The sequence below is a fragment of the Neovison vison genome, chromosome 8 (genome assembly GCF_020171115.1).
Source record: "Neovison vison isolate M4711 chromosome 8, ASM_NN_V1, whole genome shotgun sequence".
In the NCBI taxonomy this organism is placed as follows: domain Eukaryota; kingdom Metazoa; phylum Chordata; class Mammalia; order Carnivora; family Mustelidae; genus Neogale; species Neogale vison.
This window is the reverse complement of record NC_058098.1, coordinates 126063356-126081153: the sequence shown is the minus strand read 5'-3', so window position 1 is coordinate 126081153 and position 17798 is coordinate 126063356. Positions and strand designations below refer to the sequence as shown.

At 55.4% G+C, this 17798-nt stretch overlaps 1 protein-coding gene across 2 annotated transcripts in view; it reads left to right on the top strand.

The window, feature by feature from the left end:
- Positions 1-17798, top strand: part of KLHL29 (kelch like family member 29) — a 296443-nt gene that overhangs the window by 228798 nt on the left and 49847 nt on the right. For both annotated transcript variants that reach the window (XM_044262004.1, XM_044262003.1), the window contains 2 exons: positions 6821-6962; positions 9579-10091. In XM_044262004.1, the coding sequence (XP_044117939.1) occupies positions 6821-6962; positions 9579-10091 (655 nt within the window). The remainder of the gene's footprint in view (positions 1-6820; positions 6963-9578; positions 10092-17798) is intronic.

Genomic DNA, 17798 nt, shown 5'->3' with positions numbered 1-17798 from the left:
CCTCATTAATGAGAGCAGGAGGGGCTCCCGAGAGCCTCCCCGAGCCCCGCGTGGGGATTTAGCTGTGATGATTCTCTTGTTTGTAGTTCGGTGGCAATCACGAAATGAGAACCGAGAGACCCATAAATGTCATATGCTCTTCCCAGAGGCCGCACATTTCTAGCTTTAGCATCTAACAAAACATCCTTCTGACCCCTTGAAACCAAGGCTGGGGCCAGGCGTCCGTGGAGACGGTGCCACCAAGAAGCCGGCTCCCATGAGCCGCGTGAGCAAGACCCAGAAATCTGTCCCATTTAGCATCTGGCCAGCAGCCTCCGCGGCTAGGTTCCCCACACGCCTGCAACCTTGAACATCCAAACCGTCACCGCTCCCCAGAGTGAGGTCCATAGACTACCTTCCTCCCCGGGTCGGCCTGTTACACCGCCACGTGGACTCAGGGGCCCCCCCTGCCCCAGGCCTACTGAATCGGAAGTTCCGGGTGGGTTCAGAAACCTGGATTCCTAACACACACACACACACACACCCAGATACTCACGTGCACTCACGTTGGAGAACCCCTACGTTAGAGGTGGTCGGTGCTCCACTGTGTGACCTTGGCATATGAGCTCTCACTGACAACCTGCCGGTCCTAGAAAGCCAACAACCTAGGCATAAACACCAATTATAATCTAAAAAACCCAGACACCAAAATAGCTCCTCCCCAAACCTGAATGGCCAACCTTAGAATACCATTCTTCAAGTAAAAATCACCTTCCCAGGGTCTTGCCTTTGTGGTGCAAGAGCCCCGGGGAGGTTCCAACACTCAAGCCCCCAGTATACGGGTCTGAATAGTTTAAACCGGTCTCTGCCCGCCCCCAAAGGTGGGCTAGACACCGTGAAGAACCTCAATGCCTTGCAGGGGGAGGGATGCTGAGAAGGAGAAGAAACCCCCGCTCTTTGAAGGGAGTGGCTGTCCCGCTGTGCGAGCCACAGCTGTGATGAGATTCCCAGCGGAAGCCCAGGACCTGGTGATCAGAGGGCCCTGAGCAGATCTGCTTCTGCTGCGAGCTGGGTGGGAACCGACTCTGGCTGTTTTCAGAGGAGCCTTGAGAACCTTCCAGAGTAAAAAGGGAAAGGAAACAACAGCTTTTCACAGCGGATGCTATTCCTGGGACCCCAGGGCCTCTACCGTCAGTGTGCCTCCACCATCGGCGTGCTCCCAGATCCGTGGGTCTCTGCCACCAACCTCTGCAGACCGTAGGCTCCGAGCTGGGCTGGCTTCCCCACATTGCCCAACTTCCAAACCAAAACCTCCCCCAAGTGTGTCTGAGCAGCAGGGCCCATGCCTGGAATCCAGCTTCAAGGGAAGCTGGCAGAGCAAGTTCTCTGGCTCCCACCTCAGGATGGGGGAGGGGGGTGGTGTGGCCAAGGTGCGAGCTGTCAGAGGCGATGCCCAACATCCAGTGGGGGGCTCAGGCCGCAAGCAGTCCTTCATCAGAAAGGGCCTTCAAAACCCAGAGCCAATGCTTGTCTTTTCCAATTTAGGTGGAAATTATGGGAAATCGTGAGGCAAAAACCAAGGCTGCAGGTCAAGTTCAGAGTGGGGTCAGCTCTGGGTTACCCACTGCTATTGTCCTCCTTGTGGCTTGTCTGTTTTCACCCAAGACCTCACCCCCCAGCTGGGGTGTGCTTGGGGAGACCCTGCTGTCACTTTAGTTGAAGCCTTTATGCCTGGTCCCCACTAGAGTTAAGCGGCAGGCTTCTTTTGTGAAACACAAAGGATACATATAGAACTGTCGTATTCATATGTCAAGAGCAGCACGCAGATGACTTTTTTGGTCTTTTGCTATTCTGCAATATACACAGTAGACTTTTTTCTTCTAGTGGCTTTAAACAATATCTCCAAGTACCTCACAGATTTGTGCACAAATTCTGAGAGGTCTTGGCTGGACCGTCTGCTGCTGACCAGAGTTGCCTGGTGGAATTCTTCTGAGCGGCGTTGCTGAGGGGCCCAGGAACTGCCTGGCAGTCCTCTTGAAAGGCTTGGCCCTTAGCTGGCATAATGTCATAGCCTCATGGGTCTGATTCCTGCGGCCACTCTCCCAGCCTGGGTCATCCTCCTGGTCCCTGGACAGGCCTGTCCCGTCCTGCTGGTGCAGATGGCTTGAGGGCAGGAGCCGAGCTTGACTACCACTATGACCCAGGGTCCCGCAGTGCTTCTGGCCCACAGTGAACAGGGAAGCTTTGTCCGCCCATTAAACGGAGGTGAGGGCCGGGGGACTCTGGGGTCCCCTGAGCAGAAGAGGCTCATTGCTCTGAAGGATGGGCCCAGCCAAGTTCACGACGCCCAGCAGAAGGCAGTCTCTGCCAGCCCTGTCAGTCCCCACAAGTGACAAGAAGGTCAAAGCTCACAGGTTCTGATCTGGGGAGGCAGGTTTATCAGCATCAGCAGGAGACAGACACATGCGCTGGCATTGTTGTTACTCCTCCCAGAGGAGGCCACTTGAACCCCTAAAGTGGACTCTGGAGCCTGACTCTGTCAAATGTCTGTAGGTGGGAAACGCACTTGTTGCTGTGAGGTTCTTGGTGGTGACTTCGGCCTGCATCCATCTCCCTTGGTGAATCCTGCCTAGACTTTGTGGCCCAACACCAGCCCCATTCCTTCTGGATGCTGTCCCTGACTTCCAAGCTCCTTTGAGTCACCTTCTTCTGACCTCCTTGGACAAACAGTGGAAGAAGCTGAGCGCTGGTTCCTCGGCCATCCCCCAGCCCCGCGGAGGCAGGTGTCAAACTCAATACCCCACATCTTCCGTCCCACTCGGGCACGTGGGAGGGGCCGACAGAGCCAGGCCTCCAAGCAGCCCCTGGCAGCATTCAGGGCGATGACATTGGGGGCTCCCGCACACAAGTCCCCCACAGTCTGGATCCTCATCTCCCCAGTAAGGGGAACTCATTGCCTGCCATCTCCCACGGGCACCGAGCTACTCCACATCCACACAGTGGACACGGTCCACTCTTCTGGAACACACCCCATGCATTGCACTAGGAGTGAGGAATGCCCCTACCGCTGGCCAGCCCCGGAGCTCAGAGACGCCGCCTGCTCGTTCGCTCCCTGGGTACCTGTAGAGGGCCAGGACCACACCGGGTCCCTGTTGTCACGGAGCTGCCCCACCAGGACGGGGTCCGTACAGGCCCTGAGAGGCAGTGTGAGGAGACTGGGATCACCGCATGCACAGTGCGTCGGTCCCAGAACCAGCAGGCACGGGAGCGCCCCAGGCGACTCCCTCCCATCGTGTCTCAAACCTTCCTGACCTCCGTGGCACTTTGGTGCAAAATAGAAAAATGTGCTCCCTCGGAGTGGACAGACTAGCCAAAATGAGCCCCTCTGGGCGGTCGCAGCCTCACGGGCGAATCCCCAGAGGAGAAGTGCCCCCTAATCCCCCTCTGCCAGGCACCTCTGCATTGTGCACCACCTTTGGCCCCACACAGACCCCCCCCAAGCACAGCAGGCCCCCCAGTACCACTAGGTGGGCGATGTTTACCTGGGCTGGTACAGCCCAAGCCAGGGGCCCCGTGAGGCTTGTCACGGGGTGAGGTTCCTACCCCCAGACCAGCGGGCGCCTAGGCCCCGGCCGCCGCCTCACAGAAAGCTTCATCCGTAAAGGATCGGGGTCTTTAGTGTTCTTCTGTCGCTGAAAGAAGCAGGATGCTGTCAGCTGCCGTAAAAATGTGACCTTTGAAAATTTACAAGAGCTCGGGGTTTAAAAGCTGCCGCGTTAATGATGCATCCTATTAGCATCTCATTAAAGGGAAGCAGGGAGAAGCCTGGCCGGCCCAGCGATGGGCAGAGAGGGCCACTCCGAAGCACCAGGCAGAAGGAGGACTCTCCTCATCTGCCTCTTTCTGCCCAGTGTCATCAGGACGGGGGAGCAGAAGCATGGCCAGGAATGCTGCACAAGGCCAGACATCGGGTGGCTTCACGGACATTCCGGGTGATGCAATGGGAGGGGCCGGCGGAGCCTCCCCCTTCCCTGCCTTCGTCTCCTCCTCTCCCAGCCTGGGCTGGTCCCGGGGTTGGTTTCTGTGGCATTCTTGTGCTGGCATCCCCCTGGCAAGGAGAAGTGGAACTGGGGAGGCCTGCTCTGGCTGGGCGAGACCTGGAGGGCCTTCGGTGAGGTCAGAGACCTCTGGGGACTCCGGACCAAGGGAGAAAGTCTTAGCGGGCGCTCAGTTCGGAGCTGGAGCCACGGACCTGTACGTGGTGCCCCTGAAGCCTCCAGAACTTGGGAGGCTTCTACTTCGGGCCTGGAGCCCTTCGAGGGAGGGAGGGAGGAGGGGCTCCGGTCAGGTCGAGCCGACTCCCATCACCAGCTGCAACATCCCTCACCCACCTGAGTGCCCAGGCGCGTGGCAGAATGCACGACCGCATCCAGTTTCTTCTGGAGGGAGGGGAGAAAGGAATGTTCATTTCGTTGTTTCAAAAAAAATAAGCAGAAATTTCTGAGTTGTGATTTGCTCCTTGCTTCAGGAGTTGCTAGTGTGAGCAGACTGAGTGGCCTTATTTATCTTTCCTAAAGGAAAAAATGAAAGACCCCGTTTGCCTTCTCACAGCAGAACGGCTTTCTTGTACATAAGAACTTGCTTGTAACAGTCATGAAAGACACAGCCGAGCAGAAGGACTGTGGTAGCCAGGCCCAGTGCTCCCAGCCTTTCTGGGCTCACCCCTGGGCCCCCCGGCTTCCTTCTGGAGGCTCACTTGCCTAGGCATCCCAGACCTCTGCTGGGAGCAGGGCTGAGTCTCAGTCGCCGTGTCCCCGGTGCGCGGGGCAGGGCCCGGCGCGGAGCAGGGGCCCAGTGCTCGCTTGCCGAACAGCCCAGCTAACCAACAAACATGTAACGGAAGGACCCGCCAGGAGGGCTCTGGAGCCAAGGGACTAAGCCCTTGAAAAAGTGTGCAATGTTTCAAGTTCAGAAACTCCCCAGTTTTAGAGCAAAAACAGGAACTCCTGGAGTTTTCTAGTTCAGAATCTGGTACTCACCGTGGAGGAAGAGACCCCAAGCCCCTAGACTGGTGGCCTCCGCCGGCCGCCGTAGGGCCAGAGCTGCCAAGCTCCCAGAGCCCTCCCCGACCCTGCCCCAAAGTACCAGGCCCAGGAGACACCAGGCTGACTCAGCGGGGACGAATGGCAAGGGCAGGAGGACCCTGCAAACCAGACCTGTCTCTGGCCCGAGAGGCTTCCAGGAACCCCGAGGCCGCAGAGAAGGGTTGCAGCGCCCCCTCCTGGCAGAGGGTGCCCAGGGAGGCTGGACTATCATCCGTCAAACCTCACCCCCAGGCAGGTCCCTGAGTGAGACATCCCGCAGGCTCCTTCCCCTTCGCAAGCCTCTGGTTATGGGACGCGACCTCTGCTCCTCCCAGTCCACGAGCACGCAGGGGAAGCTGGGCATGCGGAGGTGACCACAGACGGGGCCCGCTGCAAAGCCCTCTAGAGAATGCTAGAAAAGCCACAGTTTTGTTCCCTAAGTTCCACAGGACTGTTGGCGAGTGTGGCTAAATCCCCAGCCTCCTCCCCAGCGCCCACCACCACCACCACCACCACAGCCAACCCCAAGCTCCCATCTGTCCCGATGAGAAGGAAGCTTGTCCATTGAATTGTTCTTTCCTCCAGAGATTCACTCTTTCCCTTTGTTTCCTGCTCTGTTCACAGAAGAGAAGCATCAGAAAAGCAGGCCAGAGAGAAAGTGCAGCCTAATGTAATTAGCTCCGTGCAGCCCACAGGTCCTAACGGGATCCGGCTCCGCTCCTCCTGGCCGCTGTAATGCGGGCTGTTTGTCATCTGCGTTATGCATCCCAGACCCAATAAGTGCTGTCCTCCCTCCTCTCCACCTGCCCCTGCCCAGCCAGCCCTGCTGCTCCCAGAGGCCCGCTGGGGGCACCGCCCTCCCAGCTGGCTCACCGGGTCAGCTTCTGTGAGAAGTCAGAAAGACCGCGGTCCTCACCTGGGAGAAGCCTGCAGACGCCCCTTCAGGCCCCTTGGGCCGTCTGTGGCTGTCCCCAGTAGAGAGGGTCTCTGCCCTGCAACCGAGCCCAAACCTGGCTGGGGCTCTGGCTGCAGTCCTGGAAACTGCAGAAACTTCCTGAAACCACCTGTGCGGAGACCCCACCCCCCACCCCTCCACATCCCAGTGATCCCAGGCTCTCCAACATGCTGTAGGATTTCTTCTTGTTCTTCTTTTTTTCTTATTATAACGGTAATGGCCCTAGTAGAAAATCTGGCAATACAGGCAAGTAGAGACAAGAGAATAGAAGTTACCCATATTCCTCCCACCGAGGATAACACCCCTGCTAGCATTTTGGGTTTTTTCTCTCCTACACATACCATTTTATATGTGAGCTTCTCTTTGTGGCCTCTTATGTCCTGCTTTTCTCATTTAACACTATACTATAAGCATTTTGCCATCTCATTATGTGTTTCAGTAAACGTTGAGCCTGGGCTTAAGACACAAGGGTCTGCGGCTCACGCCCGTAGACTCTGTGATTAAGTCATGACCCGAGGGCCGCGGGAGCTTCACTTCTCACAGCACAGAAAGCTTTCCTTCGCAATCGTTCAGGTGGACTGAGCGGCTGCAGAAGGTGGCCGGGGAGGCACCGGGCGGGTGCTCCCGGGGGTGGGACTGGAGCAGAAGCCTAACAAGGACTAAGCCCAGATGCTCTGCCATTCCCGGGCCTGCCCGGGCTCTGCCGCTGGCCCGCTGGCCACGTGGCACCGCTCAGGGAGTAGGTCCCCAGGCAGCAGCTCTGGCCAGGCCGAGCTCACCCTCCTGCTCTGCTTCTCCCCAGGCCCCTGGAATCTCCAAAGCGGACAATCAGTCCCAGGGACTCACGACCAGCATCCGGTGGGGGCAGACACCGATCAATCAGTCCACGCCCTGGGACACTGATGAGCCACCCTCCAAGCAGATGAGGGAGAGCGACAATCCAGGTGCGTATGTCATCGGCAGCCAGAGACTCCCCCCGCCCCGGGGCTGGAAGGGGTGTCAGAGGTCCCCTAGGTGCTCCCGCTTGTCAGCAGGCCCCGGCCCATGGGTCTGCAGTCCTAGGCTCAGGCTGCCTGCGGGTCGGGACCCCGTGTGCCCTGGACGGTCGCTGCATCTCTACCCCTTTCTCTGCTGCTCAAGAAAGCTTTGGGGAGGAGGAAGGAAGGAGAGCGGCATCACAGGGGTGACTCTGAATCTGTTTTGTGTTATTGTGAACAGCCCCTCCCAGAGTTCAGTACTCTGGTTCACACATTTCTCAAGCCACACCTTCCAGGGAGGTTTCGCCTTGTGGGTGTTTGTAGGAGAACCGGGATGCTCCCCCTCCCCCTGGGACTGGGGGCTCCCCACCTCCTACAGCACCCCAGCCCTTCTTGGGTCAGCTCTGACCATAACAACACCTTCCCCGTTACCGCCCGTTGGTCCCAGACCTCCCCTTAGGATACACAGAACTTGGCTCCTTGGCCCTCCACACCACAGCCCTGCAGATACCCGGACACCCCATTCATCCTCCCCTCCAGGTCCTCTGCAGGATGAACACCCCAGGTTCCTCGGCCATACTCCAGAGCCTGTTGACTGATAGTTTCTTTACCCTCCAGAGAATTATATCTCCCTCTGGTCCCTCAGAGCCCAGAACCCAATGCCAAGAGCCCACATGTGCCATGCCCAGCACCTCCTTCATTCAGCCCGTTTACTTTGACCACTGCAGCCTTAGATCACTTCTGATTGTCTGCTAGCCCCAGACATGCGCTGTCACGAGGGACACCCCAAGACTGTCATGGCAGCAGCTGTGACCCCCTTCCTCTCAAACTGCCTGAGGCGGTGGAGTGTAGGGACTCACGGACAAGTCCCAGTCCATATCTCCCCACAGGACTCTTAGATCTCTTAGATTCCGGGTCTTTATTGCTGACCTGGGCCTAGCCTTCCCGATACTATGTCATCTGCAGCTGGCTGGTGACAGCTTCCCTCTCCTCATCCAGCTCATTGATAATAGGGCGAGCAGGACTCAGGGCCCATCAGCAGAGACCTCCTTTAGGTCTCCAGGATCCTCTGGGCCAGTTGCCCTCTCATACATCAGTCACCTCCATGGGCCTTTCTGTACCTTCACCAGAGCTCCCAGAGACGTCACTGGCCGTGCTCCCAAGTTCTGGTGCATCGTTCCAGGCCCCCCGACTAATCCTGGAGAGAAATGAGCCTAGGATGTCATGCCTTGTGCTTAAGACACCAGGCTGGCTCCCAGCTGGCTCCTCTTCTTCGGGCTTGGGGACGGTGCCCCTTAGCAGCCCGTTCTAGAATCTCACCGGCACGGCTTCGCCAGTATTTGCCAGCTTCTAGTTGTCTCCAACTAGACAACTAGTTTTCTTTCTATGAGGGAGCTCCCAGCTCCCCTTCTCGACTCTGGGGCTGGGGGGTCCTGAGTGGTCCCCTGGCCCCCACTCTCTTCCTCAGTCTCCCCGCCCACCCTCTGTCTATAGTGCCACTCCCAACAACATCATGAAAACCAAGGTGGCATTTGAGTGATGGAGACCCAGCCCCACACTCATTCAGTCAGAGGTGACCCAGAGTGTCCTTCCCTGTCACAGTGTCTTCTGGCTTCACTCACAAGCACGCTTGGGTCAGCTCAGCTCAGGGGAACCTGGCCCTGCTCAGCCCGACCTGGGCTCAGCTGGCCTCGAATCTTGTATCAAATCTCAGGAGGTGGGTCTGGGCCCCGTTGTTCAGTCAGAATTCCCTTATGGGCCAAAATGCACTTCTGTTGTTTCCCCCCGGGACCGGCCATGCAGAGGTTGCTTAGGAGAAAGCTTGGCCCCCCAGCAAGGCAGTGGACTCCAGTCCCTGGCCGGCTCCCCCAACTGCCCGCACCCCCTTCTTTCCCTTCCCATACCACAGGGCTCTTGCACGGCTCTGGTGTCCTCACCTTGCCCAGCAGACACCTACTGTCTTCAGAGCCCACCTTTCTCCCCACCTCCTCCAGACAGCTCTTCTCCAGAAAGAAAGGAAAAACACCAACATTTATGGAACATTTAACACATGCCAGACACTCTGCTAGTTTTTCTTTCTTCCTTCCTTCCTCTTTTTCTTTCTTTCTTTCTTTCTTTCTTTCTTTCTTTCTTTCTTTTTTCCCAAATACGTTTTCCTCATTCAGTTCCTCCCAGGAGAACTCTGAGGTAGGTGTTGCTAGTTCTGTCTAACAGAGAGGAAGAGTCAGGCTCAGAGAAGATAAGCACCTTGCTCAGGGCTCCTGGCTAACCAATGGCAGAGCTGAGATTTGAACCCAGCAGTCTTTGAAGGTCTCTGCTTTTTTTTCCTCTCGGTTTTGTTGCCTCTCGAGCTCTCCCAAGCAGATTGTGCTCCCTCTCTGGGCCTCCATGGCCATCTGCTCATGTACCCCCAACACACTTATCCTGTGCTACTCTTATCACAGATTTGTGATCTGGGGGTACTGGATGTGGGTGTCTTGTCCGCCTCTGTGACCTCCGCACCCAGCCCAGGGCCTGGGGCAGATGGTATTTGCCGAGGGAATATGTTTGCAGCAAATGACATCTCTTCTGTCTCCCTTGCAGGCACAGGGCCATGGGTGACCACGGTGGCCGCCGGGAGCCAGCCCGCCCTGATCGCACACTCCTATGGAGTGGCCCAGCCTCCCACCTTCAGCCCGGCTGTGAACGTCCAGGCCCCGGTCATTGGGGTGACCCCCTCACTGCCTCCCCACGTGGGGCCCCAGCTCCCGCTGCTGCCAGGCCACTACTCGCTCCCACAGCCACCTTCCCAGCCACTGAGCAGCGTGGTGGTCAACATGCCCGCCCAGGCCCTGTATGCCAGCCCGCAGCCCCTGGCCATGTCCACACTGCCTGGCGTGGGGCAGGTGGCCCGCCCGGGACCCACTGCCGTGGGCAACGGCCACATGGCCGGGCCCCTGCTGCCTCCACCACCACCAGCCCAGCCGTCTGCCACCCTCCCCAGCGGTGCCCCTGCCACCAATGGGCCCCCCACGACTGACTCGGCCCACGGGCTGCAGATGCTACGGACCATTGGCGTGGGGAAGTATGAGTTCACCGACCCCGGGCACCCCAAAGGTAAGTTCCGCTGCCCACATACTCCCGTGTGCCCACATCTGTGCTTCCCTGAGGGGTCACGACAGCGCGGACAGGCGTGCGTTTCCTGGCGTCCTGTGCTCTCCAGCGGTTCCCTCGCTGGCCTCACCCGGCCTGGAAGCAGTAGTGGGGCCTCCCCCTGCCCAAGGCAGCTGGGCCTCAGAGGAGGCAGAGGGGAAGGTGGGGGAGCGAAGGAAGGCCAGGCGAATGCCTGTGAGCCGCCAGGAGAGGAAGGGAAGGAGAGCCTTGCAAAGTCCCGGGTCCTTCTGCCTCCAGCCCAAGCCCTAGGCCGTTCTCCCTTCTGACCCCGAGGCTAGGCCAGGTATGGAATGAGCAGAAAGCATGTGCTCCTCTTAGGGCTCCGTGGAACAGTCCTCTGTGCGGCCTTCTCCACTTCCCACCCAGAACAGGCAGAACACAGGGGAGAGGAATGTCTCCTCCCCAGGAGATACCCCCGGGCCATCCTGAGCCACTTGGATTTTCAGTTTCAAGGAAGCAAGGGTGGCTCTGTGAGGCTCCAAGAAAGAGCCCCTCTAGCCTCAGCCTTCAGTCACCCCTTTGCCCCACCCCCCGGGGCAGTTTTCAACAGAGCCTGCAGGATGAGCCCCCCGGCCTTAAGGTCAGGACAAAGTGCCTCAGCAAACAGGCTTCACTCCTGATGTCTGTCTGAGCGGTCTACCCAGCTGGAATGCAGAAGCGGGCAGGAGGACAGGGGGACCACAGATGTTACACTGCTGGGGTTCATCTGCCGCAGACTTGCTTGCTATCCCTTAGAGCTCCAGACAGCCAAGCCCCTTTCCTGCTGAGTGCAGAGGGGAGGTAGCCCGGCCTGGCCCCAGTCGCAGGCAGGAGGGCACACGGTGGGGGGTCTGCCTGCTGGGGTAACCAGGCCTCCTTTGAAAAGGGGAGTAAACGGTCCTAGGAGGTGTGGACCTCTGGGCATCACTTCTCCGTCTTCTGGCTAACAGCCCCTGGAGACGGCTCCTCGCGGTGGGGGGGGGGGCCTGCCTCTCCGCAGAGCAATGACTTCCACTAGCCATTCTTTCCAGCCTGCTTCCATGCATCTCTATCCTTATCCTTTTGAGCAATTTTCAGACCTCGTCAGGCATCCCAACAACAAAGCCGTGTCTAGATCTCCATTGGGTTTCATTCCCAATCTGATTGCGCCCCAACCGCCTTTGTTTTGGAAATCAGCACTAGTTTTAAATGACAAAATTACAGAAAATTACATCTAAATTCTGGTAAACTCTTGCTTTGTTTAAGATCTTTTTTAAAAAAAAATTGACTAAATTGATTTTTTGTTTGAATTGTTTTGGTTAAGCTCTCTCTCCCTTAAAAAGAAAAAAAAAAAAAGAAAGAAAAAAGTACTCCCAGTTTATATGCTGCCAGCTCTGATACACTGGGAACTGGGTGTCCCGGCTGCTTCCGGGGTTGTGCCAGGCACTGGGTGGGCTTCCCTCTCCCCATCAACAGGAGCATCTCCGCTGCCCCCAGAGGCCTCCTAGGGCTGATGAAAGGTCTTGCTGAGTTGCCAAGTTTCAGACATGTATCTAGGAAAAGGACTTATTCTGGGCAGAGAGGCAACAGGCCCAGTTGGATCTAAAGTCCCTGGTTTGGGGCTTAGCTCAGAACTGGGGTCCAGCTCCCCAAAGGCACACGTGCAATTTCTCATCACACATCTGAGCCCATAAGCTCAGGAAGTTACAGGCAGTAGAGACCCACGGGGCCCCCGGGTCATTGCAGAGCCATACAACTCTCTGGGGCCAGAGGGCAAGAATCACCCTCCATGGTGATCCCAAATCCTCAGACAGGAGGGAAGGAGAGAGAGGGCCCCTCCTGGGGTGTGTCCTGCTAGCCCTAGGGCGTGGATTCAGGGCTAGGTGAGGCCAAGCATAGGGTAAGCCTAGAAAGGGTGCACAGCCCTGCCTTCTGGTAAGCCAGTGAGGTCCCTCCAGCTCCAGCCCGCGACAACCGGTGACCCATCTGTCATGTTGATTTCCATAGTCGGCCAGGGAACAGGCTCTTTCCCCAGAGATTACATTTAACTCACTTCTCTATTTATGGCCCTCGTGAGCTGATTTCTCCCCTTATATTTGTGGCAAAGAAAGACAATGAAGCATGAACATACAAATGCCTCCAAACTCAAGCCTGGGTGGGTTGTGTGGGTTTTTTTGTTTTTTTGTGGGTTTTTTTTTTTTTTTTGTAAAGTAATTTCTCCTTTCATTTCTAATCTTAAAAGCCTTTATTGCTAAAGCTATAATTTGTCTGTCAGATCTAGTGTCAAACAACTGAATATATATTTTTTTTAAATAAGAAACCCGGATTCTAAAACCAAATCTTTGAAACTTACCATGTGAGAATCATATCCCTGACAAGACCGTGTGGGTTTGGATTTGGGTCACTTTTAATTTTTCCCCGAGGGATTTCACATCTCCAAAACCCAATTGATTTCACACTCCTAAATGACAGACAGCTGGCTCCAAGTGGGAACCAGGAGGCTTGGCGTGATGGCATCAACACTAGTCAGAACTCCACTTAAGGAAGAAAAAAAAAAAAGAAAAAGAACTTTCCTTCTCTCCTGTTCTGTTTGAAAGCTTGCCCGGCATTATAATAAGATTCACTGTAGAGCTCCTTGAGATCTAGCTCATTAAAGTCCCGCGATTTTTCCTCTATTGTTTGACATGACAACCTGGCCTCTCCCGGGGTTGAGTAATTATGGAGAGATCCCCTCCATGAGGAACAGGTCTTGCCAGCCAGAGGGATGGGCCTCTGGATGGGTATTTTTAGACTTCATTAGTGCCCTGATTTAAAATTTCACATTTTGTTTCTTGTAATTATCTTCCAATCAACGGAGCTGAAATTTCTGTTGGGGCTATGTGAGTCTGCCTTCCCAAAAAGAGTGTTGGGACTTTAATTTAAAACTTAACCAATTGAAAAATAAAGGTGGCGCAGAAATGCTTTTTGATTTGCAATAGGTCAAGCGATTGTCTCTCGTCTGTGAACAGAGAAGCCGGCTTGCGTGCAGTTCACTTTAATGAGTGTTATTTAAATGCACTGAGCACATATAGATTTTCTTAAGAAACTTACAAGATAAATCTTCCTTTCTCTAAGAACAATTTGGGGGTAGGATTTCATTCTTTAAAAAAAAAGATTATGTGTTGAAAACTAATTAAAATAGATTTCATGTGTGCAAAGTGATAAGGGAGGAAAAAAGAATTAGTTCCATTTGAATCCTGTTATATACCTGAGGCCTTTGTCTTGTACTGAAAACTGGGAAGCAATCTACGGGCTGAGGTGGAGGCCAATGTCAGGCCTTGTGAGATGAGTGAGGGATGTCTAATGTCCCTGCCCCGGGGCGATGGGAGCCCAGCCGTGTCAGGGCAGAGGCACGAGCTCTTGGTGTCATTTTTCTATCCCCTTCCTTTTTCCACAAATGATTCTTGGGGGCTGACAAGGTAGCCAGAGACCTTTAAAAGCCCCAGACTAATGATGAGCTGCAGAAAGGTTGTGTTTTCACATGCATTTCCAAGGAGGAAGAAGTGAGGTTGCACCTGCTCCCTTCTTTTTCTGAACGAAAAAGCAAAATCCAAGTTGACCTGAAGCAGTGAAGGCTTGTCTCTTCTGACTTCAGATTCTGTAGGCCTAGGGCAAAGGGCCTCGAGGATTCCCACGGCTGGGGAGCCATGTTGTGGGATGGGCTCAGCCCCTCCCTGTGGTTTCACACCTCTTCCTTCTCATCCTTGCCCGTGGACCCCCACTGGGGGGAGCTCTGTGTGTCTTTCTGCCACTTTCTGCTTGGAAAGCAGCCACTCTGTCTTCTCTCCGAGTGGCAAAGACAGGATCTGGAAAAGAAACCTTGAGGCACACTGAATGTGACAAGGACAAGTCTCCTAACCTCTCTGAGCCTCCTTGTCTTCATCTTTAAAATGGGATGAGAGTACCATCCTCATCGGGCCTGGAGAAGGTTTGAATGGGACTGTGGCCATGAACATACGTCTACGTATGCTTTGCCCTCCTAACTCTGCAAACCATTGTTCCCGTCAACAGTGACCCCAGGTCTAAGGTTCAGCAGAGACGGAAGGTGGTGAAGGGGTGGGAAGCAGAGCCCCCTCCCCCGCAGAGGAGATGGAGGAAGCCCAAGCTTGTTCGTACGGTTGGCAGCGCCCTGGTCAGGCAGCGTCACGGGACCACCATGTCCTCATGCGTAAAAGGGAGTAGACATGTGGCCTTTCTGGCAGGAGGGATTTGGACTGCTCTCCCCGGTGTGGAGCCCAGAACAGATGCCCCCCACCGCATCCCAGCCCCACCCTCTGACCGGCCAGGGCACACGGCTCCGTGCAGATTCTGGAAGCAGCTGGGAATTCATGATAAAGCTGTTTGCCCACGCAGGGTTAGCCCAGAGGCACAAAATGTCCAAACTGAAATCACCTTCCCACAGACTTGCTCCTCCATGCCTCTGTCTCAGAAATGACATCATGAGCCCACCCAGGAGTTCAAAGTCAAAGCCCAGAGTTGTCCTTGACCTGCCTTTATTATCCCCCTTATGCACGGAGTCTGAACCGCCTTTGATTCTGCCTCCTGCAGATCGCTCCTCTCTCTGGCCCCACCGCCATTCCCCTCTCAGGCCCTAACACTCTGGCCTGCATTTGTGGCCTTCAGGCCCACGGTGTGTCCCCTCCTGTTCAGGCCCATCGTGCAGCCACTGTAGTCTGCAGGGCCCAGGTCCAGTCCCGCCTCCCCCGGCGAATGCCTCCACCAGCCTCTGCTACTTTCAGGATCGTGCCCAGCGCTGCACGTGGTGCCCCAGGGTCCGACTCCCGCCTGCCTCCACCTGCACCCCGGCCATTCCGCTCACAGGCTGCCCCGAAGCCATGTCAGAACGGGGCTTTCTCCCTTCCAGCTGTGCTCTGCCCTTGGCCAGGCACCTACAGTACAGTCGCCCCGCTCCCGTGTCATTCTCCCTGCTAGGCGGCGAGGCTCTGGGTTGGGGGCAGGCACCTCCCCCCCACATACTTGCCCCAGAGCATAGGGGAATCTGAAACTCTGCCTCGGTTTCCTCGAAGGGGGATAATAATAGAAGGTGCTTCTTAAAGTCATAGTGAGTTCTTTGACATAAAGCCCTCGGAATAGTGCCCAGCATATCGTTAATCACTACAAAAGTCTCTGCAATAACAAGTCTCTACAAAAGCAATGCCAGGGTCTCCTTTCAGTGTCTGTGGTCTTCCAGGGGCCCGGGGGAACATGAAAAAGCCAGAGGCCAGGTTACCTTGGGAGGCTTGATAGCTGGGGCCCCACGGTGATGTCTGAAGCCCCTTGTCCCCGGGGATCCACTTTGAACACAAGACCTTGCTTTCTTCCCCCTTGTTAACACTTTACACCCCTCCACATCGCCATCACAACCAGAAGGCATCACGCTATTGGGGAGACCCTCCCCCTAATTCCAGGAGCTGTTGGAGGAGGGCTCCCTTCTATCTGCCGTCAGGGGATCTCCGCGTCCTGCGTGATTCAGCTGGACCCCAGGTGCCAGACTTGTGGCGTGGGTCCTCCTCCGGGGCCATATCAGTAGATGGGACAAATAGGATTGGGTCGCGCCTGCAGACCAACCAACACCTGGGGCCAACAGCCCAGAAGGTGGCCAGGAGCCCAGGTTCGGCACCAGATGCCGGCATAGAATTCCAGCCCCACCACCCTCCGACCCAGTGGACCTGTGCTGGAACACTGGTGTCTCTGAGTTGCCTCAGTTTCCTCATCAGTACCATGGAGACAATATTAGTGCTCTCGTCATAGACATGTTTTAAGGACTTAATAATGTATGCCAAGTCTCAACATAGCACATGGCACGTAGTAAGCCCACAATATTAGCTGTTGTTACGACCGCCACTGATGTAGAGAACCCTGGAGAAGAAATATTGTCATGCTCCTTTGGCTCAGGCCCTCCATTGTTTCTAAAGTAAGGTTGCTGAAAACAATCTGCCAGAGCTACTGACATAACCCTCAGTGCCGATCTGGAACAAATCCACAGACCCGCTGTTACCCTAATTTTCCCCTTTCCAGCCTGCCCCCCACCCACAACACACACCCTCACCCAAGAAATACGTGTCTCAGTGGCTGTGGAATTTGACACTTGGTCTATAGAAGGTGCTGGGTCCTCGCCTGTGCCGTGCCTACCCCAGGCCTGCCTCGGAGAGCCCTCCTCTCCTTCGCAAGGCTCAGCCCCCTGGGGTTTGTTAATCATTAATTGGAGGGTTGTCCAGGGCTTAACTGTTGTGTTAACAGATCATTTGATGATGAGCGAAACAGGCAAGCAGAAAGATGCCGCAAAGTCCCCTAGACCATCCGGAGATTGTCGGAACAGGGGTGACCCCAATACCCCAGCCCATGTGCAACCCTCTCAGGGGCCCTCTGCTCAACACAGTGTCTGCCTCCCCCCTGCCCTGAGTGAGCTGAGTGCAGAGAACTAGGAGTAGCATAGGGGCTTTCAGCCCGAAATCTCTGCTGAGCATTCTGGAGATCAGAAATCCTGCTCTGCCCCTGCTGCTGCAGGGCCAGCGGAGACAAGACACCATGGCAATGAGAGGGCTCTTCAGATGAGAGCAGAGGGAGGGGATATTTCCTGTCCAGGGGCTTTAGGAAATGGCACTCACCCATGGCAGGAAGCCAGCCGCCCTGGTCTCAAGCCCACGCAGATACCAGCAGGGATGACCACCAGGTTCTAGATCACTGATACTCAGAGGCCACCGAGCGGCTTCAGTTATGTCACCTCCTTCCCTGCTCTACCACCAAGCAATTATTGAGCAAGCAATATGTGTAGTATAAGGCACCTACTGTGTGCAAGGCCCACATTAGCTTTTCCACTCAGAAGGCGCTGCAGAATGTGCTGGCTGCCCAGTAACACTCCCCGCTCCTACTGAACCTGAAGCCCCATGGGGATGCCTAGAGTGTTCCAGACACCACCAATGCAGTGGAAGGAGCTTGTACCCCACTTGGGGAGTCCAAGGGACCTGGCAATAAAAGCCACAGGACCTAGACAAGAGAGATCAGTATGGACTGGGCCTCAAAGGCAGTCAGAATGACGGAGGGGAATGAGCAGAAGGGAATTAGTTCTACATAGGCAAGATCTTAGGGAAGAATGTTTGAAATCAATGCCAGTGACACAGAATTGTGATTTCTATCACAGAGCCACACACACATCTATTCAAATGGCTTATAGGGCCTGTCCTGATTCAAGACAGGTCCAGCTAGTGATTTACACTTGAGGGCCCCAGGAGTCCATTCCCTGTCCTCTTGGTACACAGAGCTTAGGAAACCTGGATTTTCCTCCAGCTTCGTGGCTTTCTTTACTTGCCCAGTTAGTGACGGCCAGATAAGGATCCAGATAATGATCTTGGGCAAGAGTCCATTTTATCAGTCATTCTGATCTTGCAAGGTGAAGTCATTCTGGCCAAGGTCAAGCCATTCTAACGAAGGTCAAGTCATTCTGGCCAAGGACAAGTCATTCCAGTCAAGGTCAAATCGTTCTGGTTTTGGAAGGCCACTCTGGTCTTGCAGGTGAAGACCCTGTGGTCTTCAGGGGCTTTGATCTGAGTAGGAAACCTTTGAGGGCCATGAACCCCTCACTGGGAAATCGGTGCACACCCAGGGTCTAGAATTTGTAAACCTTTCTCTCTCCCACTGTGACAGGTTAATAGC